General features: G+C 40.0%; 1 protein-coding gene across 2 annotated transcripts in view; it reads right to left on the bottom strand.

Moving 5' to 3' along the window:
* Positions 1-6,352: 6,352 nt before the first annotated feature.
* RAB40B (RAB40B, member RAS oncogene family) overlaps positions 6,353-25,679 on the bottom strand; it is a 319,276-nt gene continuing 299,949 nt past the window's right edge. For both annotated transcript variants that reach the window (XM_053710367.1, XM_053710359.1), the window contains exon 7: positions 6,353-7,460. In XM_053710367.1, the coding sequence (XP_053566342.1) occupies positions 7,192-7,460 (269 nt within the window). In that variant the 3' untranslated portion in view covers positions 6,353-7,191. The remainder of the gene's footprint in view (positions 7,461-25,679) is intronic.

The raw sequence follows: 25,679 nt of genomic DNA, 5'->3' as shown, positions 1-25,679 counted from the left end.
CCCAGAAGTAATGATGACCCGTGGACTGATCACACTTAACAGAAGAAAGGTGCATGCTTGTCTCCTAACACTAGTGCATGCGCTTCTCTAGCATTGTCTGTAGCTCTGTATATCTGTAACAGAAGAAACAATGGTGGGAGTAAAGGTGGAGGGGATACGATTGTACAAACCTTTAAAAACAGAATTTATGCTTACCTGATAAATTACTTTCTCCAACGGTGTGTCCGGTCCACGGCGTCATCCTTACTTGTGGGATATTCTCTTCCCCAACAGGAAATGGCAAAGAGCCCAGCAAAGCTGGTCACATGATCCCTCCTAGGCTCCGCCTTCCCCAGTCATTCGACCGACGTAAAGGAGGAATATGCATAGGAGAAATCATATGATACCGTGGTGACTGTAGTTAGAGAAAATAATTCATCAGACCTGATTAAAAAACCAGGGCGGGCCGTGGACCGGACACACCGTTGGAGAAAGTAATTTATCAGGTAAGCATAAATTCTGTTTTCTCCAACATAGGTGTGTCCGGTCCACAGCGTCATCCTTACTTGTGGGAACCAATACCAAAGCTTTAGGACACGGATGATGGGAGGGAGCAAATCAGGTCACCTAGATGGAAGGCACCACAGTTTGCAAAACCTTTCTCCCAAAAATAGCCTCAGAAGAAGCAAAAGTATCAAATTTGTAAAATTTGGTAAAAGTGTGCAGTGAAGACCAAGTCGCTGCCTTACATATCTGATCAACAGAAGCCTTGTTCTTGAAGGCCCATGTGGAAGCCACAGCCCTAGTGGAGTGAGCTGTGATTCTTTCAGGAGGCAGCCGTCCGGCAGTCTCATAAGCCAATCGGATGATGCTTTTAAGCCAAAAAGAGAGAGAGGTAGAAGTTGCTTTTTGACCTCTCCTTTTACCAGAATAAACAACAAACAAGGAAGATGTTTGTCTGAAATCCTTTGTAGCCTCTAAATAGAATTTTAGAGCACGAACTACATCCAAATTGTGCAACAAACGTTCCTTCTTTGAAATTGGATTCGGACACAAAGAAGGCACAACTATCTCCTGGTTAATATTTTTGTTAGAAACAACTTTCGGAAGAAAACCAGGTTTAGTACGCAAAACCACCTTATCTGCATGGAACACCAGATAAGGAGGAGAACACTGCAGAGCAGATAACTCTGAAACTCTTCTAGCAGAAGAAATTGCAACCAAAAACAAAACTTTCCAAGATAATAACTTAATATCTACGGAATGTAAGGGTTCAAACGGAACCCCTTGAAGAACTGAAAGAACTAAATTGAGACTCCAAGGAGGAGTCAAAGGTTTGTAAACAGGCTTGATTCTAACCAGAGCCTGAACAAAAGCTTGAACATCTGGCACAGCCGCCAGCTTTTTGTGAAGTAAAACAGATAAAGCAGAAATCTGTCCCTTCAAAGAACTTGCAGATAATCCTTTCTCCAAACCCTCTTGTAGAAAGGATAGAATCTTAGGAATTTTTATCTTGTTCCATGGGAATCCTTTAGATTCGCACCAACAGATATATTTTTTCCATATTTTATGGTAAATTTTTCTAGTTATAGGCTTTCTAGCCTGAATAAGAGTATCAATGACAGAATCTGAGAACCCACGCTTTGATAAAATCAAGCGTTCAATCTCCAAGCAGTCAGTCGGAGTGAGGCCAGATTCGGATGTTCGAACGGACCTTGAACAAGAAGGTCCCATCTCACAGGTAGCTTCCATGGTGGAGCCGATGACATATTCACCAGGTCTGCATACCAAGTTCTGCGTGGCCACGCAGGAGCTATCAAGATCACCGAAGCCCTCTCCTGATTGATCCTGGCTACCAGCCTGGGAATGAGAGGAAACGGTGGGAATACATAAGCTAGGTTGAAGGTCCAGGGCGCTACTAGTGCATCTACTAGAGTCGCCTTGGGATCCCTGGATCTGGACCCGTAGCAAGAAACCTTTTAGTTCTGACGAGACGCCATCAGATCCATGTCTGGAATGCCCCATAATTGAGTTATTTGGGCAAAGATTTCCGGATGAAGTTCCCACTCCCCCGGATGAAATGTCTGACGACTCAGAAAATCCGCTTCCCAATTTTCCACTCCTGGGATGTGGATTGCAGACAAGTGGCAGGAGTGAATCTCCGCCCATTGAATTACTTTGGTCACTTCTTCCATCGCCAGGGAACTCCTTGTTCCCCCCTGATGGTTGATATATGCAACAGTCGTCATGTTGTCTGATTGAAACCTTATGAATTTGGCCTTTGCTAGTTGAGGCCAAGCCTTGAGAGCATTGAATATCGCTCTCAGTTCCTTAATGTTTATCGGGAGAAGAGATTCTTCCCGAGACCATAGACCCTGAGCTTTCAGGGGTTCCCAGACCGCGCCCCAGCCCACCAGACTGGCGTCGGTCGTGACAATGACCCACTCTGGTCTGCGGAAGCTCATCCCTTGTGACAGGTTGTCCAGGGTCAGCCACCAACGGAGTGAATCTCTGGTCCTCTGATCTACTTGGATCGTCGGAGACAAGTCTGTATAATCCCCATTCCACTGTCTGAGCATGCACAGTTGTAATGGTCTTAGATGAATTCGCGCAAAAGGAACTATGTCCATTGCCGCAACCATCAAACCTATTACTTCCATGCACTGCGCTATGGAAGGAAGAAGAACAGAATGAAGTACTTGACAAGAGCTTAGAAGTTTTGATTTTCTGGCCTCTGTCAGAAAAATCTTCATTTCTAAGGAGTCTATTATTGTTCCCAAGAAGGGAACTCTTGTTGACGGGAATAGAGAACTTTTTTCTACGTTCACTTTCCACCCGTGAGATCTGAGAAAGGCTAGGACAATGTCCGTATGAGCCTTTGCTTGTGGCAGAGACGACGCTTGAATCAGTATGTCGTCCAAGTAAGGTACTACTGCAATGCCCCTTGGCCTTAGCACCGCTAGAAGGGACCCTAGTACCTTTGTGAAAATTCTTGGAGCAGTGGCTAATCCGAATGGAAGTGCCACAAACTGGTAATGCTTGTCCAGAAAGGCGAACCTTAGGAACCGATGATGTTCCTTGTGGATAGGAATATGTAGATACGCATCCTTTAAATCCACCGTGGTCATGAATTGACCTTCCTGGATGGTAGGAAGAATTGTCCGAATGGTTTCCCTTTTGAACGATGGAACCCTGAGAAATTTGTTTAGGATCTTGAGATCCAAAATTGGCCTGAATGTTCCCTCTTTTTTGGGAACTATGAACAGATTGGAGTAAAACCCCATCCCTTGTTCTCCTAATGGAACGGGATGAATCACTCCCATTTTTAACAGGTCTTCTACACAATGTAAGAATGCCTGTCTTTTTATTTGGTCTGAAGACAATTGAGACCTGTGGAACCTTCCCCTTGGGGGTAGTTCCTTGAATTCAAGGAGATAACCTTGAGAAACTATGAGCGAAGAGAGAGAGTCTGCCCCCCACCAGATCCGGTCCCGGATAGGGGGCCAACATCTCATGCTGTCTTAGTAGCGGTAGCAGGCTTCTTGGCCTGCTTACCTTTGTTCCAGCCTTGCATCGGTCTCCAGGCTGGCTTGGTTTGAGAAGAATTACCCTCTTGCTTAGAGGATGTAGAATTTGAGGCTGGTCCGTTTCTGCGAAAGGGACGAAAATTTGGTTTATTTTTAGCCTTAAAAGACCTATCCTGAGGAAGGGCGTGGCCCTTTCCCCCACTGATGTCTGAAATAATCTCTTTCAAGTCAGGGCCAAACAGCGTTTTCCCCTTGAAAGGGATGTTAAGCAATTTGTTCTTGGAGGACACATCCGCTGACCAAGACTTTAGCCAAAGCGCTCTGCGCGCCACAATAGCAAAACCTGAATTTTTCGCCGCTAATCTAGCTAATTGCAAAGTGGCGTCTAAGGTAAAAGAGTTAGCCAATTTAAGTGCTTGAACTCTGTCCATAACCTCCTCATAAGAAGATTCTTTATTGAGCGACTTTTCTAGTTCATCGAACCAGAAACACGCTGCTGTAGTGACAGGAACAATGCATGAAATTGGTTGTAGAAGGTAACCTTGCTGAACAAACATCTTTTTAAGCAAACCCTCTAATTTTTTATCCATAGGATCCTTGAAAGCACAACTATCTTCTATAGGGATAGTAGTGCGTTTGTTTAGAGTAGAAACCGCCCCCTCGACCTTGGGGACTGTCTGCCATAAGTCCTTCCTGGGGTCGACCATAGGAAATAATTTCTTAATTATAGGGGGAGGGACAAAAGGTATGCCGGGCCTTTCCCATTCTTTATTTACAATGTCCGCCACCCGCTTGGGTATAGGAAAAGCTTCGGGGGGCACCGGGACCTCTAGGAACTTGTCCATCTTACATAATTTCTCTGGAATGACCAAATTGTCACAATCATCCAGAGTAGATAACACCTCCTTAAGCAGAGCGCGGAGATGTTCCAATTTAAATTTGAATGTAATAACGTCAGGTTCAGCTTGTTGAGAAATTTTTCCTGAATCTGAAATTTCTCCCTCAGACAAAACCTCCCTGGCCCCTTCAGACTGGTGTAAGGGCATGTCAGAACCATTATCATCAGCGTCCTCATGCTCTTCAGTATCTAAAACAGAGCAGTCGCGCTTTCGCTGATAAGTGGGCATTTTGGCTAAAATGTTTTTAATAGAATTATCCATTACAGCCGTTAATTGTTGCATAGTAAGGAGGATTGGCGCACTAGATGAACTAGGGACCTCCTGAGTGGGCAAGACTGGTGTAGACATAGAAGGAGATGATGCAGTACCATGCTTACTCCCCTCACTTAAGGAATCATTTTGGGCAACATTATTATCAGTGGCATCAGTGTCCCTACTTTGTTTGTCACATTCATCACATATATTTAAATGGAGAGGAACCTTGGCTTCCGAACATACAGAACATCGTCTATCTGATGGTTCAGACATGTTAATAGGCATAAACTTGATAACAAAGCACAAAAAACGTTTTAAAATAAAACCGTTACTGTCACTTTAAATTTTAAACTGAACACACTTTATTACTGAATATGTGAAAAAGTATGAAGGAATTGTTCAAAATTCACCAAAATTTCACCACAGTGTCTTAAAGCCTTAAAAGTATTGCACACCATTTGAAAGCTTTAACTCTTAAAATAACGGAACCGGAGCCGTTTTTACATTTAACCCCTATACAGTCCCTGGTATCTGCTTTGCTGAGACCCAACCAAGCCCAGAGGGGAATACGATACCAAATGACGCCTTCAATAAGCTTTTTCAGTGGATCTGAGCTCCTCACACATGCATCTGCATGCCTTGCTTCTCAAAAACAACTGCGCATTAGTGGCGCGAAAATGAGGCTCTGCCTATGACTAGAAAAGGCCCCCAGTGAAAAAGGTGTCCAATACAGTGCCTGCCGTTTTTTTAACACAATTCCCAAGATTAAAATAACTCTTCAAAGTTATAAACCATTAAATATGCTTATAAAGTAATCGTTTTAGCCCAGAAAAATGTCTACCAGTCTTTAAAGCCCTTGTGAAGCCCTTTATTCTTATATTTAAAACTAAGAAAATGGCTTACCGGATCCCATAGGGAAAATGACAGCTTCCAGCATTACCAAGTCTTGTTAGAAATGTGTCATACCTCAAGCAGCAAAGTCTGCCCACTGTTTCCCCCAACTGAAGTTACTTCATCTCAACAGTCCTGTGTGGAAACAGCCATCGATTTTAGTAACGGTTGCTAAAATCATCTTCCTCTTACAAACAGAAATCTTCATCTCTTTTCTGTTTCAGAGTAAATAGTACATACCAGCACTATTTTAAAATAACAAACTCTTGATTGAAGAATAAAACTACATTTAAACACCAAAAAACTCTAAGCCATCTCCGTGGAGATGTTGCCTGTGCAACGGCAAAGAGAATGACTGGGGAAGGCGGAGCCTAGGAGGGATCATGTGACCAGCTTTGCTGGGCTCTTTGCCATTTCCTGTTGGGGAAGAGAATATCCCACAAGTAAGGATGACGCCGTGGACCGGACACACCTATGTTGGAGAAATAACTTTATTTTCATCTCTTACTAAATAATCTATTTCATTTTAAGGGATAAATTAAATTCCTTTTTACTGCAGCTGTTTTTCGATAACCAACCTCCCCAACCCCTTGAATTATCGAGTCTGCAGGGTGTTAGTATAAAGTGCATTGTTTTGCAGTTATCGTTTAATGACAGTTAGGGATAGATGTCACAGGATGCAGTTCATGTTCTGCGAATTTGAAAACACACAATGGTTAGAACAAATTACATGTTTCGTGTCCCTTTAACCTAAAGGCACAAAATGTCTGTAAGAATTAGAAAAACAAAAAAAAAAAAAAGTTTTTCAAATACATTTATTTTATTTTTAAATAATAGTGTTTTCTCTTTAAAAAACAGTTTTTCAAATCACACTCATTTCACAGATCCCTTGCAAACAAATAAAATTCAAACACATCTTTGGCTATTAATCCTTTTTAAACACAGAAATGCTCAATACATCTGGTAAAAAATCTTTTGATTTACAGAAATAGAAGCATATATATATATATATTATATATAATCACTGATTAATCCCAAAAGTATTAAATAACAATGCAAAAAACGTTATCAAACATCCGGTTTGTTTCACAAGTCCGACACATTGTGAGTGCAGCTCTGCAGCTTATAGTCGTAGTGCCTCAATTATAGAAAGGTGAAGAAAAACTGCTAGAGAAATAATACCCTACGGTCTGATTGTGCAATGTACAGTATACTTTACATTGTACTTCAAAAAAGAAAACTCCTGCCAGCAATTATCACAATTATTTTGCAAATCAACCTGACCTTCAATAAAAGTGTTTAGCGCACAAATTACACGGTAAACATCAATGCCAAGAACTGATGTAGTTACACGCACGGGGCGTCGCAAAAATATTCCCTTTATAATCGCACATAGGAAAAAACAAACTACTAAAGGCTCATGCACTTTTATGAAGCGACACACAGCAATGTATTTGTCTTTTTTATAGGAACTTGTCCTATATCCATTTCAAAGCAGCATTATAAACAGATGAGACTCTGTATCTTCCATAACTGTCCTGAATCAAAGAGACTGTGTTCTGCCCATTCCAGGTGCTTGTAGAGTTCTCTTAGTCCTGAGATTCTAATTGTTCCACACAAGTTCATTAATCAGAAAAGGACTAAGAGATCTTGCAGCTGTTTCTGGTGCAGTTCTTAGGGGGGCTCTGTGGCGGACGTATGATTTTGGCTTTTTTCAGGCTATTCCGCTTGTTGACGTTGGCAGTGAGGGAGTAGGAACGGCCGTGCATCATTCTGGCATTCAGGCCGTTGGCCATGGAGAAGGATTTCAGATGGCTTCTTAAGGCAACAGGGAGAGGAAGTTTGTCAACCAGGTGTACTGGGGTGCAGGAAACAATGGCGCGACAGCAGAGGTCTTGCAGGCTCAGTACTGAAATAAACACAGTAAGGAACAATAAATAACAGGGAGCTCACTAGAGAAATACAGGTGAAATAAGTACAGTAAAAAACAGTATAAATAACAGAACTCACTAGAGAAATACTGGTGAAATAAGTACGGTAAGAAACAGTATAAATAACAGAACTCACTAGAGAAATACTGGTGAAATAAGCACAGTAAGGAACAGTAAATAACAGAGCTCACTAGAGAAATACTGGTGAAATAAGCACAGTAAGGAACAGTAAATAACAGAGCTCACTAGAGAAATACTGGTGAAATAAGTACAGTAAGAAACAGTATAAATAACAGAACTCACTAGAGAAATACTGGTGACATAAGTACAGTAAGGAACAGTAAATAACAGAGCTCACTAGAGAAATACTGGTGAAATAAGCACAGTAATGAACAGTAAATAACAGAGCTCACTAGACAAATACTGGTGAAATAAGCACAGTAAGGAACAGTAAATAACACAGAGCTCAATAGAGAAATGCTGGTGAAATAGGCACAGTAAGGAACAGTCAATAACACAGAGCTCACTAGAGAAATACTGGTGAAATAAGCACAGTAAGGAACAGTAAATAACACAGAGCTCACTAGATAAATACTGGTGAAATAAGTACAGTAAGGAACAGTAAATAACAGAGCTCACTAGAGAAATACTGGTGAAATAAGCACAGTAAGGAACAGTAAATAAAGAGCTCACTAGATAAATACTGGTGAAATAAGTACAGTAAGGAACAGTAAATAACAGAGCTCACTAGAGAAATACTGGTGAAATAGGCACAGTAAGGAACAGTAAATAACACAGAGCTCACTAGAGAAATACTGGTGAAATAAGCACAGTAAGGAACAGTAAATAACAGAGCTCACTATAGAAATACTGGTGAAATAAGCACAGTAAGGAACAGTAAATAACAGAGCTCACTAGAGAAATACTGGTGAAATAAGTACAGTAAGAAACAGTATAAATAACAGAACTCACTAGAGAAATACTGGTGAAATAAATACAGTAAGGAACAGTAAATAACAGAGCTCACTAGAGAAATACTGGTGAAATAAGTACAGTAAGGAACAGTAAATAACACAGAGCTCACTAGAGAAATACTGGTGAAATAAGCACAGTAAGGAACAGTAAATAACACAGAGCTCACTAGAGAAATACTGGTGAAATAAGCACAGTAAGGAACAGTAAATAACACAGAGCTCACTAGAGAAATACTGGTGAAATAAGTACAGTAAGGGACAGTAAATAACACAGAACTCACTAGACAAACACTGGTAAAATAAGCACAGTAAGGAACAGTAAAGAACAGGGAAGCTCACTAGAGAAAACAGAATTTATGCTTACCTGATAAATTACTTTCTCTTGCGGTGTATCCAGTCCACGGATTCATCCTTTACTTGTGGGATATTCTCATTCCCTACAGGAAGTAGCAAAGAGAGCACACAGCAAAGCTGTCCATATAGCTCCCCCTCTAGCTCCACCCCCCAGTCATTCGACCAAAGGTTAGGAAGAAAAAGGAGAAACCATAGGGTGCAGTGGTGACTGTAGTTTAAACAAAAATTTTTTTACCTGACTTAAATGCCAGGGCGGGCCGTGGACTGGATACACCGCAAGAGAAAGTAATTTATCAGGTAAGCATAAATTCTGTTTTCTCTTGCAAGGTGTATCCAGTCCACGGATTCATCCTTTACTTGTGGGATACCAATACCAAAGCTTTAGGACACGGATGAAGGGAGGGAACAAGACAGGGACCTTAAACGGAAGGCACCACTGCTTGCAAAACCTCTCTCCCAAAAATAGCCTCCGAAGAAGCAAAAGTATCGAATTTGTAAAATTTGGCAAACGTATGCAGTGAAGACCAAGTCGCTGCCTTACAAATCTGTTCAACAGAAGCCTCATTTTTGAAAGCCCATGTGGAAGCCACTGCTCTGGTAGAATGAGCAGTAATTCTTTCAGGAGGCTGCTGGCCAGCAGTCTCATAGGCCAAACGGATGATGCTTTTCAGCCAAAAGGAAAGAGAGGTAGCAGTCGATTTCTGACCTCTCCTCTTACCAGAATAGATAACAAACAAGGAAGATGTTTGTCTGAAATCCTTAGTTGCTTGTAAATAGAACTTTAAAGCATGAACTACATCAAGATTGTGTAATAGACGTTCCTTCTTCGAAGATGGATTTGAAAAAAACGTTAGTGTGCCTTTAAGAGATAAAAAGAGCACACAATTTTACAAAACGGTGAAAAATGCAGCAATTCTAACACCACATTCACTTTACACTCCTGAGAGAGACCCTAGTGCTTAGAGCCAGCAAAGAGAATGACTGGGGGGCGGAGCTAGAGGGGGAGCTATATTGACAGCTTTGCTGTGTGCTCTCTTTGCTACTTCCTGTAGGGAATGAGAATATCCCACAAGTAAAGGATGAATCCGTGGACTGGATACACCTTGCAAGAGAAATAAGCACAGTAAGGAACAGTAAATAACACAGAGCTCACTAGAGAAATACTGGTGAAATAGCAAAGTAAGGAACAGGAAATAACACAGAGCTCACTAGAGAAATACTGGTGAAATAAGCACAGTAAGGAAGAGTAAATAACACAGAACTCACTAGACAAACACTGGTAAAATAAGCACAGTAAGGAACAGTAAATAACACAGAACTCACTAGACAAACACTGGTAAAATAAGCACAGTAAGGAACAGTAAAGAACATGGAGCTCACTAGAGAAAACATAATTTATGTAAGAACTTACCTGATAAATTCATTTCTTTCATATTAGCAAGAGTCCATGAGCTAGTGACGTATGGGATATACATTCCTACCAGGAGGGGCAAAGTTTCACAAACCTTAAAATGCCTATAAATACACCCCTCACCACACCCACAATTCAGTTTAACGAATAGCCAAGAAGTGGGGTGATAAAAAAGGAGCAAAAGCATCAAAAAAATAAGAAATTGGAATAATTGTGCTTTATACAACAAATCATAACCACCACAAAAAAGGGTGGGCCTCATGGACTCTTGCTAATATGAAAGAAATGAATTTATCAGGTAAGTTCTTACATAAATTATGTTTTCTTTCATGTAATTAGCAAGTCCATGAGCTAGTGACGTATGGGATAATAAATACCCAAGATGTGGAACTTCCACGCAAGAGTCACTAGAGAGGGAGGGATAAAATAAAGACAGCCAATTCCGCTGAAAAATTAATCCACTACCCAAATCAAAAAAAGTTTCAATTTTTATAATGAAAAAAACTGAAATTATAAGCAGAAGAATCAAACTGAGACAGCTGCCTGAAGTACCATTCTACCAAAACTGCTTCTAAAGAAGAGAAAATATCAAAATGGTAGAACATAGTAAAAGTATGCAAAGAAGACCAAGTCATTGCTTTGCAAATCTGATTAACAGAAGCTTCATTCTTAAAAAGCCCAGGAAGTAGAAACTTACCTAGTAGAATGAGCCATAATCCTCCGAGGCGGGAATCCACCCGACTCCAAATAAGCAAGATGAATCAAAAGTTTAAGCAAGATGCCAAATAAATGGCAGAAGCATTTTGACCTTCCTAACACCAGAAAAGATAACAAATAGACTAGAAGACTATCTGAAATCTGAATAGCTTCAACATAAGATTTCAAAACTCTTACCATATCCAAAGAATGTAAGACTCTTACCAAAGAAGTCTTAGTAAAAGACAATAATTCCTCCCTTATGTTGATAGAAATCACAACTTTAGGTAAAAATTGAAATGAGGATAGCAAAAACCACCTTATCCTGATGAAAAAATCAGAAAAAGGAGACTCACAAGAAAGAACAGATAATTAAAAATTGTTCTTAGCTGAAGAGATGTCTAAAAAGAACAATACTTTCCATAAAAGTAAATAATGTCTAGAGAAAACATATGCTCAAATAGAAGAGCCTGTAAAGCCTTTAGAACCAAATTAAAACTCCAAGGAGGAGAAATTGGCTTAATGACAGGTTTGATAAGAACCAAAGCCTGAACAAAATAATGAATAACAGGAAGGAACACTGCCTTACCCTGATGAAAAATCAGAAAAGGAGATCCACAAGAAAGAGCAGAAAACTCAGAAACTCTTCTAGCAGAAGAGATAACCAAAAGGAACAATACTTTCCAAGAAAGTAATTTTAATGTCCAGAGAACGCAAAGGTTCAAACGGAGGAGCCTGTAAAGCCTTCAGTACCAAATTGAGACTCCAAAGAGGAGATATTGACTTAATGACAGGCTTGATACAAACCAAAGCCTGAACAAAATAATGAATAACAGGAAGGAACACTGCCTTACCCTGATGAAAAATCAGAAAAGGAGATCCACAAGAAAGAGCAGAAAACTCAGAAACTCTTCTAGCAGAAGAGATAACCAAAAGGAACAATACTTTCCAAGAAAGTAATTTTAATGTCCAGAGAACGCAAAGGTTCAAACGGAGGAGCCTGTAAAGCCTTCAGTACCAAATTGAGACTCCAAAGAGGAGATATTGACTTAATGACAGGCTTGATACAAACCAAAGCCTGTACAAAACAATGAATATCAGAATGAATAGCAAACTTTCTGTGAAAAAGAACAGAAAGAGTAGAGATTTGTCCTTTCAAATAACTTGCAGACAAAACCTTATCTAAACCAACCTGAAAAATTTTAAAATTCTAGGAATTCTAAAAGAATGCCAAAAGAATTTATGAGAAGAACACCAAGAAATGAAAGTCTTCCAAACACGATAATAAATCTTCCTAGAGACAGATTTACAAACCTGTAACATAGTATTAATCATTGAGTCAGAGAAACCTCTATGACTAAGAATCAAACGTTCAATCTCCATATCTTCAAATTAAATGATTTGAGATCCTGATGGAAAAATTGGCCTTGAGATAAAAAGGTCTGGTCTTAACGGAAATGTCCAAGGTTGGCAACTGGCCATCCGAATGAGATCCGCATACCAAAACCTGTGAGGCCATGCTGGAACCACCAGCAGTACAAACAAACGCTCCATTAGAATTTTTGAAGAACTAGAGGCGGAAGATATAGACAGAATGATAATTCCAAGGAAGTGTCAATGCATACGCTACTTCCGCCTGAGGATCCCCGGACCTGAAATAGGCCCCATTCCTTGTTAAGACGAGAGGCCAACAGATCTATTTCTGGAAGCCCTTACATCTGAAAAATTTAAAAACATATCTGGGTAAAGACCATTCTCCCGGATGTAAAGCTTGATTAACAGAGATAATCCGCTTCCCAAACGTCTATACCTGGGAAAAGGACCCCAGAATTTAGATAAGAGCTGGATCTAGCCCAAGCAAATATCCGAAATACTTTTGTCACAGTCTAAAGACTGATAGTCACACCCTGATGATTGACATACACCACAGATGTGATAATGTCTGAAAAAAACAATAAACGTCTCTTCTTCAAAAGAAACCAACTAAAGAACTCTGGGAATGCACGGAGTTCCAAAATATCAAATGGTAACCTCGCCTCCTGAGATTTCCAAACCCCTTGTGCTGACAGAGAACCTCAGACAGCCTCCCAACCTAAAAGACTCGCATCTAGAGATCATGGTCCAGGTTTAAAGAATCGAATAGACCTGTAGAACTAAATGATGGTGATCTTAACCACCGAATCAAAGATAGATAAACATAGAATTCGAAGATTTAAAAAGTGAAATCCTAGAATCCCTGCACTATTATGCAGCATAAAAAACTGGAATGGTTTTCTATGAAAATGAGCAAAGGGAAATGAATCCAATGCTGCAGCCATAAGCCCTAAATTTCCATGCATATATAGCAACTGAAGGAAATAATAGAGACTGAAGGTACCGACAGACGGAACCCAATAAGAAAAAAATATCACTTATCTGTTAGAGACAAAGACAGTGACACAATCTATCTGGAAACCTAAAAAAGGTGACCCTTGTGTGAGGAATCAAGAGCTTTTGATAAAAAGATCCTCTAACCATGTCTTGAAAAAACAAAATTGAATCATATGAGATTCCGTAGTCTCAGAAAATAAAATAATCTGAATGAAAACAGAAATGAAGATATGCATCTATTGTATCTAATGAAAACAAATAATGCTATCACTGACCAAAAAAAGTCAGAATAGACCATATAAATACCAATCTAAAAGATGGTACATTTATATAATAAAAAGATTTTCTATCTTTGGAACAATGAATAGTTTGAATAAAACCCCAAAACCCAGATCCTAAAAATGGAACTGGAATAAATACCCCAGAAGATTCCAGATCTGAGCAGTGCTTGATCCTCAAAAGGTGATCAACCGCACTTCAACATTACCCAAAATATATGGGACTGAAACACATTAAGGAAAGTGTTAGCCTTACTGGAATAGCTGGAATATAATAGAGAGAAAAAGACTTCTCACAGACGGTTTTACTTCAAATTTTATTTTGTACCCAAAATCTAAGAATTTTGGACCGAATAGAACCAAAAAAACCTCTAAATAAAAACATGTTACTTGGGTAAGAATTTAGAATTTTGTTCTTTAGTAAGAACAACTAAAATAAGCTTAAAGTTTTAGTCTAAGAACTTAATCTTGAAGCCCAGAGTAACAGTTAAGAATTGAATCCAATATGAATCAAATAATTGATTATCTTGGAAAAAAAGAAATAAGGATTTTTTAGAAATCACAAAATTTCTTCTAGCTAAAAACAGCTAAAGACATAGATTAAACCTCATTTGTGAAAATATTCAATAAAAATGAAGAAACAAATAAAAATATTAGCATGTTAATCCAGTTAAGGGACCAGAACACACCGGACTTGCATAAACAAAAATGCAAGACAACAAGACAAATGCAACAGCACCCAGTCTGAACCTCAAATGAGCAGTAGACTTTGTCCCTTAACAATGCTAAATAATACATAATCTGATACTTGATCTTAAAGTAAACAGAAAAAATGGAGCAAAAGCAACATCATTCAAATAAATTACAGGTCCAAGAAAAGTACCTGAAAATAAAAAATTGTCCTTAAATAGGATACAACCATTTAAAAAGAAAATAAATACTATTTTGCTATAGAAACAATAGCATAATTTAGCAGGAGTAGAGATAGCCCCATTAAATTGGAGAACCCTCAAAATTGAATTTAACTGCCGGCAAAGAATATAATTTAAAACCTTTGAAGAAAATTGTCAGCCTATTCCATTCCCTAGTATGAAGGAATGGAAAAAAACCTCTGAAGACACAGAAGATAAAATAAGCAGAAATAAAATGTTAGCTAGTTTTGAAAAAGAACTAGTTACCTCAATATCCAAAATAATCAACACCTTTTCAACAAAAAACAAATGTACTCTAATAAAAAATAAAAAAGTAGATTTGTTAGTGTCAATATCTGATGAAGAAAAGTTCTGAAAGAGAAAAAACATCATCAGAGAAGGATAATTCAGTATGTTGTTGGTCATTTGAAACGTCATCAAAAAGAACTTTGAAAAAGACCTTAAATTTTTTTTAATAGAAGGCGCAAAGTCAGACAAAGCCTTAACCTAGAATCAGAAAAATATTCTTATAAATTTTCTAAGTATATCTTGTACATAAGATGTAAAAAGAAAAGCAATACATAAAGCATAAATACTAATGGATTCTGCACGTAAAAGTTTATCATGATAACTTATTACAAACCATAGCTAAAGATAAAGATTCATAACATTTAAAATAAATGAACTTAGTTTGGTAGGACTTCTTAGTCAACAGGAATCCCTCAGTATGTTCTGATCCAGGAATAATTTATGGAAAATCTTGCAATATGTAATAGAAAAAAACAACATATAAAGCAAAATTATCAAATTCCTTAAATGACAGTTTCGGGAATGGGGAAAATGCAAAACAAACAAGCCTCTAGCAACCAGAAGCAACAAAAAAGTGAAACTTAAATAATGTGAAAAAAAGTGGCGCCAAGTATGACGCCCACATTTTTTGGCGCCAAGTATGACGCCCACATTTTTTGGCGCCAAGTATGACGCCCACACTTTTTGGTGCAAAAAAACAGAATTTATGTTTACCTGATAAATTACTTTCTCCAACGGTGTGTCCGGTCCACGGCGTCATCCTTACTTGTGGGATATTCTCTTCCCCAACAGGAAATGGCAAAGAGCCCAGCAAAGCTGGTCACATGATCCCTCCTAGGCTCCGCCTACCCCAGTCATTCGACCGACGTTAAGGAGGAATATTTGCATAGGAGAAATCATATGGTACCGTGGTGACTGTAGTTAAAGAAAATAAAATATCAGACCTGATTAAAAAAACCAGGGCGGGCCGTGGACCGGACACACCGTTGGAGAAAGTAATTTATCAGGTAAACATAAATTCTGTTTTCTCCAACATAGGTGTGTCCGGTCCACGGCGTCATCCTTACTTGTGGGAACCAATACCAAAGCTTTAGGACACGGATGAAGGGAGGGAGCAAATCAGGTCACCTAAATGGAAGGCACCACGGCTTGCAAAACCTTTCTCCCAAAAATAGCCTCAGAAGAAGCAAAAGTATCAAACTTGTAAAATTTGGTAAAAGTGTGCAGTGAAGACCAAGTCGCTGCCCTACATATCTGATCAACAGAAGCCTCGTTCTTGAAGGCCCATGTGGAAGCCACAGCCCTAGTGGAATGAGCTGTGATTCTTTCGGGAGGCTGCCGTCCGGCAGTCTCGTAAGCCAATCTGATGATGCTTTTAATCCAAAAAGAGAGAGAGGTAGAAGTTGCTTTTTGACCTCTCCTTTTACCGGAATAAACAACAAACAAGGAAGATGTTTGTCTAAAATCCTTTGTAGCATCTAAATAGAATTTTAGAGCGCGAACAACATCCAAATTGTGCAACAAACGTTCCTTCTTTGAAACTGGTTTCGGACACAGAGAAGGTACGATAATCTCCTGGTTAATGTTTTTGTTAGAAACAACTTTCGGAAGAAAACCAGGTTTAGTACGCAAAACCACCTTATCTGCATGGAACACCAGATAAGGAGGAGAACACTGCAGAGCAGATAATTCTGAAACTCTTCTAGCAGAAGAAATTGCAACCAAAAACAAAACTTTCCAAGATAATAATTTAATATCAACGGAATGCAAGGGTTCAAACGGAACCCCCTGAAGAACTGAAAGAACTAAATTGAGACTCCAGAGAGGAGTCAAAGGTTTGTAAACAGGCTTGATTCTAACCAGAGCCTGAACAAAGGCTTGAACATCTGGCACAGCTGCCAGCTTTTTGTGAAGTAACACCGACAAGGCGGAAATCTGTCCCTTCAGGGAACTTGCAGATAATCCTTTTTCCAATCCTTCTTGAAGGAAGGATAGAATCCTAGGAATCTTAACCTTGTCCCAAGGGAATCCTTTAGATTCACACCAACAGATATATTTTTTCCAAATCTTGTGGTAAATCTTTCGAGTTACAGGCTTTCTGGCCCGAACAAGAGTATCGATAACAGAATCTGAGAATCCTCGCTTCGATAAAATCAAGCGTTCAATCTCCAAGCAGTCAGCTGGAGTGAAACCAGATTCGGATGTTCGAACGGACCCTGAACAAGAAGGTCTCGTCTCAAAGGTAGCTTCCAAGGTGGAGCCGATGACATATTCACCAGATCTGCATACCAAGTCCTGCGTGGCCACGCAGGAGCTATCAAGATCACCGACGCCCTCTCCTGATTGATCCTGGCTACCAGCCTGGGGATGAGAGGAAACGGCGGGAACACATAAGCTAGTTTGAAGGTCCAAGGTGCTACTAGTGCATCCACTAGAGCCGCCTTGGGATCCCTGGATCTGGACCCGTAGCAAGGAACTTTGAAGTTCTGACGAGAGGCCATTAGATCCATGTCTGGAATGCCCCACAGCTGAGTGACTTGGGCAAAGATTTCCGGATGGAGTTCCCACTCCCCCGGATGCAATGTCTGACGACTCAGAAAATCCGCTTCCCAATTTTCCACTCCTGGGATGTGGATAGCAGACAGGTGGCAGGAGTGAGACTCCGCCCATAGAATGATTTTGGTCACTTCTTCCATCGCTAGGGAACTCCTTGTTCCCCCCTGATGGTTGATGTACGCAACAGTCGTCACGTTGTCTGATTGAAACCGTATGAACTTGGTCCTCGCTAGCTGAGGCCAAGCCTTGAGAGCATTGAATATCGCTCTCAGTTCCAGAATATTTATCGGTAGAAGAGATTCTTCCCGAGACCAAAGACCCTGAGCTTTCAGGGATCCCCAGACCGCGCCCCAGCCCATCAGACTGGCGTCGGTCGTGACAATGACCCACTCTGGTCTGCGGAATGTCATCCCTTGTGACAGGTTGTTCAGGGACAGCCACCAACGGAGTGAGTCTCTGGTCCTCTGATTTACTCGTATCTTTGGAGACAAGTCTGTATAGTGCCCATTCCACTGACTGAGCATGCACAGTTGTAATGGTCTTAGATGAATGCGCGCAAAAGGAACTATGTCCATTGCCGCTACCATCAACCCGATCACTTCCATGCACTGAGCTATGGAAGGAAGAGGAACGGAATGAAGTATCCGACAAGAGTCTAGAAGTTTTGTTTTTCTGGCCTCTGTTAGAAAAATCCTCATTTCTAAGGAGTCTATAATTGTTCCCAAGAAGGGAACCCTTGTTGACGGGGATAGAGAACTCTTTTCCACGTTCACTTTCCAGCCGTGAGATCTGAGAAAGGCCAGGACGATGTCCGTGTGAGCCTTTGCTTGAGGAAGGGACGACGCTTGAATCAGAATGTCGTCCAGGTAAGGTACTACTGCAATGCCCCTTGGTCTTAGCACCGCTAGAAGGGACCCTAGTACCTTTGTGAAAATCCTTGGAGCAGTGGCTAATCCGAAAGGAAGCGCCACGAACTGGTAATGTTTGTCCAGGAATGCAAACCTTAGGAACCGATGATGTTCCTTGTGGATAGGAATATGTAGATACGCATCCTTTAAATCCACCGTGGTCATGAATTGACCTTCCTGGATGGAAGGAAGAATAGTTCGAATGGTTTCCATCTTGAACGATGGAACCTTGAGAAACTTGTTTAAGATCTTGAGATCTAAGATTGGTCTGAACGTTCCCTCTTTTTTGGGAACTATGAACAGATTGGAGTAGAACCCCATCCCTTGTTCTCTTAATGGAACAGGATGAATCACTCCCATCTTTAACAGGTCTTCTACACAATGTAAGAACGCCTGTCTTTTTATGTGGTCTGAAGACAACTGAGACCTGTGGAACCTCCCCCTTGGGGGAAGTCCCTTGAATTCCAGAAGATAACCCTGGGAGACTATTTCTAGCGCCCAAGGATCCAGAACATCTCTTGCCCAAGCCTGAGCGAAGAGAGAGAGTCTGCCCCCCACCAGATCCGGTCCCGGATCGGGGGCCAATATTTCATGCTGTCTTGGTAGCAGTGGCAGGTTTCTTGGCCTGCTTTCCCTTGTTCCAGCCTTGCATTGGTCTCCAAGCTGGCTTGGCTTGAGAAGTATTACCCTCTTGCTTAGAGGACGTAGCACTTTGGGCTGGTCCGTTTTTACGAAAGGGACGAAAATTAGGTCTATTTTTTGCCTTGAAAGGCCGATCCTGAGGAAGGGCGTGGCCCTTACCCCCAGTGATATCAGAGATAATCTCTTTCAAGTCAGGGCCAAACAGCGTTTTCCCCTTGAAAGGAATGTTTAGTAGCTTGTTCTTGGAAGACGCATCAGCCGACCAAGATTTCAACCAAAGCGCTCTGCGCGCCACAATAGCAAACCCAGAATTCTTAGCCGCTAACCTAGCCAATTGCAAAGTGGCGTCTAGGGTGAAAGAATTAGCCAATTTGAGAGCATTGATTCTGTCCATAATCTCCTCATAAGGAGGAGAATCACTATCGAGCGCCTTTATCAGTTCATCAAACCAGAAACATGCGGCTGTAGTGACAGGGACAATGCATGAAATTGGTTGTAGAAGGTAACCCTGCTGAACAAACATCTTTTTAAGCAAACCTTCTAATTTTTTATCCATAGGATCCTTGAAAGCACAACTATCCTCTATGGGTATAGTGGTGCGTTTGTTTAAAGTAGAAACCGCTCCCTCGACCTTGGGGACTGTCTGCCATAAGTCCTTTCTGGGGTCGACCATAGGAAACAATTTTTTAAATATGGGGGGAGGGACGAAAGGAATACCGGGCCTTTCCCATTCTTTATTAACAATGTCCGCCACCCGCTTGGGTATAGGAAAAGCTTCTGGGAGCCCCGGCACCTCTAGGAACTTGTCCATTTTACATAGTTTCTCTGGGATGACCAACTTTTCACAATCATCCAGAGTGGATAATACCTCCTTAAGCAAAATGCGGAGATGTTCCAACTTAAATTTAAATGCAATCACATCAGGTTCAGCCTGTTGAGAAATGTTCCCTGAATCAGTAATTTCTCCCTCAGACAAAACCTCCCTGGCCCCCTCAGATTGGGTTAGGGGCCCTTCAGAGATATTAATATCAGCGTCGTCATGCTCTTCAGTAACTAGAACAGAGCAGCCACGCTTACGCTGACAAGGGTTCATTTTGGCTAAAATGTTTTTGACAGAATTATCCATTACAGCCGTTAATTGTTGCATAGTAAGGAGTATTGGCGCGCTAGATGTACTAGGGGCCTCCTGAGTGGGCAAGACTCGTGTAGACGAAGGAGGGAATGATGCAGTACCATGCTTACTCCCCTCACTTGAGGAATCATCTTGGGCATCATTGTCATTATCACATAAATCACATTTATTTAAATGAATAGGAATTCTGGCTTCCCCACATTCAGAACACAGTCTATCTGGTAGTTCAGACATGTTAAACAGGCATAAACTTGATAAGAAAGTACAAAAAACGTTTTAAAATAAAACCGTTACTGTCACTTTAAATTTTAAACTGAACACACTTTATTACTGCAATTGCGAAAAAACATGAAGGAATCGTTCAAAATTCACCAAATTTTCACCACAGTGTCTTAAAGCCTTAAAAGTATTGCACACCAAATTTGGAAGCTTTAACCCTTAAAATAACGGAACCGGAGCCGTTTTAAAACTTTAACCCCTTTACAGTCCCTGGTATCTGCTTTGCTGAGACCCAACCAAACCCAAAGGGGAATACGATACCAAATGACGCCTTCAGAAAGACTTTTCTAAGTATCAGAGCTCCTCTCACATGCAACTGCATGCCATGCCTCTCAAAAACAAGTGCGCCACACCGGCGCGAAAATGAGGCTCTGCTTATGCTTTGGGAAAGCCCCTAAGAAATAAGGTGTCTAATACAGTGCCTGCCGATATTATTATATCAAAATACCCAGATAAAATGATTCCTCAAGGCTAAATATGTGTTAATAATGAATCGATTTAGCCCAGAAAAGTCTACAGTCTTAATAAGCCCTTGTGAAGCCCTTATTTACGATCGTAATAAACATGGCTTACCGGATCCCATAGGGAAAATGACAGCTTCCAGCATTACATCGTCTTGTTAGAATGTGTCATACCTCAAGCAGCAAGAGACTGCACACTGTTCCCCCAACTGAAGTTAATTGCTCTCAACAGTCCTGTGTGGAACAGCCATGGATTTTAGTTACGGTTGCTAAAATCATTTTCCTCATACAAACAGAAATCTTCATCTCTTTTCTGTTTCTGAGTAAATAGTACATACCAGCACTATTTCAAAATAACAAACTCTTGATTGAATAATAAAAACTACAGTTAAACACTAAAAAACTCTAAGCCATCTCCGTGGAGATGTTGCCTGTACAACGGCAAAGAGAATGACTGGGGTAGGCGGAGCCTAGGAGGGATCATGTGACCAGCTTTGCTGGGCTCTTTGCCATTTCCTGTTGGGGAAGAGAATATCCCACAAGTAAGGATGACGCCGTGGACCGGACACACCTATGTTGGAGAAAACGTCTGTAACACACATGCGTAAAAAATGACGCAACCACGTGTAAACTTCCGGCGTCAACTATGGCGCCGGAAATGACAAAATTTTGCGCCAAAAAAGTTTGCGCCAAGAATGACGCAATAAATTGAAGCATTTTCTGCCCCCGCGAGCCTAACAGCCCGCAAGGAAAAAAGTCAATTAGAAAATGTCTTTAAGGTAAGAAAAAATATTTTATTCATATGCATTTTCCCAAATAATGAAACTGAAAGTCTGAAAGAAGGAATACTGATTATCCTGAATCATGGCAAATATAAGTTTAAAGACATATATTTAGAACTTTACGTATAAAGTGCCCAACCATAGCTTAGAGTGTCACAAAAAATAAGACTTACTTACCCCAGGACACTCATCTACATATAGCAGATAGCCAAACCAGTACTGAAACGAGAATCAGTAGAGGTAATGGTATATAAAAGAGTATATCGTCGATCTGAAAAGGGAGGTAAGAGATGAATCTCTACGACCGATAACAGAGAACCTATGAAATAGATCCCGTAGAAGGAGACCATTGAATTCAAATAGGCAATACTCTCTTCACATCCCTCTGACATTCACTGCACTCTGAGAGGAAAACCGGGCTCCAGCCTGCTGTTAAGCGCATATCAACGTAGAATCTAGCACAAACTTACTTCAACACCTCCACGGGAGGCAAAGTTTGTAAAACTGAATTGTGGGTGTGGTGAGGGGTGTATTTATAGGCATTTTAAGATTTGGGAAACTTTGCCCCTCCTGGTAGGAATGTATATCCCATACGTCACTAGCTCATGGACTCTTGCTAATTACATGAAAGAAATACTGGTGAAATAAGCACAGTAAGGAACAGTAAATAACAGGGAGCTCACTAGAGAAATACTGATGAAATAAGCACAGTAAGGAACAGTAAATAACAGAGCTCACTAGACAAATACTTGTGAAATAAGCACTGTAAGGAACAGTAAATAACAGAGCTCACTAGACAAATACTGGTGAAATAAGCACAGTAAGGAACAGTAAATAACATAGAGCTCACTAGAGAAATACTGGTGAAATAAGCACAGTAAGGAACAGTAAATAACAGAGCTCACTAGAGAAATACTGATGAAATAAACACAGTAAGGAACAGTAAATAACAGAGCCCACAACAGAAATACAGGTGTAGCACTTTTTCACACATTTTGTTCTTCTAAAAAACAATGTTCAGAAAAAGAATAGCAGCACTCCAAAAATGATAATTACCAGTCCTTTATTATAGCCAAAAGCACAAGTGAAACAGCAACGTTTCGGACTACATGTCCTTCATCATGCTATACCTACATCACTTCCACTTCCTCCTTATATACCCAAAAGGTGCACACCCACCAAATCACAATTAACACTTAGTATACCAAAACCTAACTTAACAATTTAGTGGCATATGCAAATATTCCAACATTATTTTTCTAAAAATTACTTTATACAAGTTAATAACTTATTCATCTTATACAAAAGAAAGAAAAATGTTACACAGATAATTGGAGGACATCAAAATATATCAAGGAGATTCTGTCTACCTACAAATACAGAATGATTTTTGTTTTTATTTTTCTTGTTACTTATTAATAACAACACTATTACAAAAACACTATTTGACTGTCAGAGACAATATTACACACTAAATGCCAAAATTTTTATTTCTACAGGAAAATAGATAGATCATACTCTTTATTCATACCCATTGGTACTAGTGAGTTTAGAGTAAAGATCCAAAATGCCTCTCTCTGCTTGAGGTACTGCTCTCTATCACCTCCTCGCCTACAGGGAGAGATATCCTCTAATACTTGGAATCTCAATTGACTAACCCCATGTTGAGCCTCCATGATATGAGTGGCCACTGGTGATTTCAGATTATTTCTCCTAATACTTGACTTACGCTCGGTGATCCTATCCCTAACCCTGCGGGTCGTCTCACCTATATAAATAAGGCCACACAGGCACTTAAGGAGGTATATCGCAAAGTCAGTATTACATGTTAAAAATTCTTTAATCCAAATTTTTGTAAAACTGAATTGTGGGTGTGGTGAGGTAATGAACAGTAAATAACAGAGCTCAATAGAGAAATACTGGTGAAATAGCACAGTAATGAACAGTAAATAACACAGAGCTCACTAGCGAAATACTGGTGAAATAAACACAGTAATGAACAGTAAATAACAGAGCTCACTAGACAAATACTGGTGAAATAAGCACAGTAAGGAACAGTAAATAACACAGAGCTCAATAGAGAAATGCTGGTGAAATAGGCACAGTAAGGAACAGTCAATAACACAGAGCTCACTAGAGAAATACTGGTGAAATAAGCACAGTAAGGAACAGTAAATAACAGAACTCACTAGAGAAATACTGGTGAAATAAGCACAGTAAGGAACAGTAAATAACAGAGCTCACTAGAGAAATACTGGTGAAATAGCACAGTAAGGAACAGTAAATAACACAGAGCTCACTAGAGAAATACTGGTGAAATAAACACAGTAATGAACAGTAAATAACAGAGCTCACTAGACAAATACTAGTTAAATAAGCACAGTAAGGAACAGTAAATAACACAGAGCTCAATAGAGAAATGCTGGTGAAATAGGCACAGTAAGGAACAGTCAATAACACAGAGCTCACTAGAGAAATACTGGTGAAATAAGCACAGTAAGGAACAGTAAATAACACGGAGCTCACTAGAGAAATACTGGTGAAATAGGCACAGGAAGGAACAGTAAATAACAGAGCTCACTAGAGAAATACTGGTGAAATAAGCACAGTAAGGAACAGTAAATAACAGAGCTCACTAGAGAAATACTGGTGAAATAGGCACAGTAAGGAACAGTAAATAACATAGAGCTCACTAGAGAAATACTGGTGAAATAGCACAGTAAGGAACAGTAAATAACAGAGCTCACTAGAGAAATACTGGTGAAATAGGCACAGTAAGGAACAGTAAATAACATAGAGCTCACTAGAGAAATACTGGTGAAATAAGCACAGTAAGGAACAGTAAATAACAGAGCTCACTAGAGAAATACTGATGAAATAAACACAGTAAGGAACAGTAAATAACAGAGCCCACAACAGAAATACAGGTGTAGCACTTTTTCACACATTTTGTTCTTCTAAAAAACAATGTTCAGAAAAAGAATAGCAGCACTCCAAAAATGATAATTACCAGTCCTTTATTATAGCCAAAAGCACAAGTGAAACAGCAACGTTTCGGACTACATGTCCTTCATCATGCTATACCTACATCACTTCCACTTCCTCCTTATATACCCAAAAGGTGCACACCCACCAAATCACAATTAAAACTTAGTATACCAAAACCTAACTTAACAATTTAGTGGCATATGCAAATATTCCAACATTATTTTTCTAAAAATTACTTTATACAAGTTAATAACTTATTCATCTTATACAAAAGAAAGAAAAATGTTACACAGATAATTGGAGGACATCAAAATATATCAAGGAGATTCTGTCTACCTACAAATACAGAATAATTTTTGTTTTTCTTGTTACTTATTAATAACAACACTATTACAAAAACACTATTTGACTGTCAGAGACAATATTACACACTAAATGCCAAAAAATTTATTTCTACAGGAAAATAGATAGATCATACTCTTTATTCATACCCATTGGTACTAGTGAGTTTAGAGTAAAGATCCAAAATGCCTCTCTCTGCTTGAGGTACTGCTCTCTATCACCTCCTCGCCTACAGGGAGAGATATCCTCTAATACTTGGAATCTCAATTGACTAACCCCATGTTGAGCCTCCATGATATGAGTGGCCACTGGTGATTTCAGATTATTTCTCCTAATACTTGACTTATGCTCGGTGATCCTATCCCTAACCCTGCGGGTCGTCTCACCTATATAAATAAGGCCACACAGGCACTTAAGGAGGTATATCGCAAAGTCAGTATTACATGTTAAAAATTCTTTAATCCAAATTTTTTTTCCAGATTGAGGATGTACAAAATTTGGCCCCTTTATCATGTTGTTACAATGTGAACATCCCAAGATGGCGGAGACAGAGGAAGACAAGGAAAGAGAACGCTGAACCAAACAGCTCCAGTGAGTCGACGGGGGACTCGGACGGAACAAAAACATCGGTAAGAGACTCCGCCGCGGAGGCAGGAAACAGGCACAGAAGGGGCAACGAAAACACGCAGCACCCGCCAGAGGGGAGCGACGGCCCAACAAAAGAAATAGGTAATACAGATGGGAGCTCTACAAGTGAGACAAGATTGGAGACAAAAGAGGAACTGGTAATAAATATTTCTGATC

This window comes from Bombina bombina, chromosome 1 (assembly GCF_027579735.1).
Source record: "Bombina bombina isolate aBomBom1 chromosome 1, aBomBom1.pri, whole genome shotgun sequence".
NCBI classification, from domain to species: domain Eukaryota; kingdom Metazoa; phylum Chordata; class Amphibia; order Anura; family Bombinatoridae; genus Bombina; species Bombina bombina.
The sequence above is the reverse complement of the archived record's forward strand: the minus strand, read 5'-3'. Positions and strand labels throughout refer to the sequence as shown.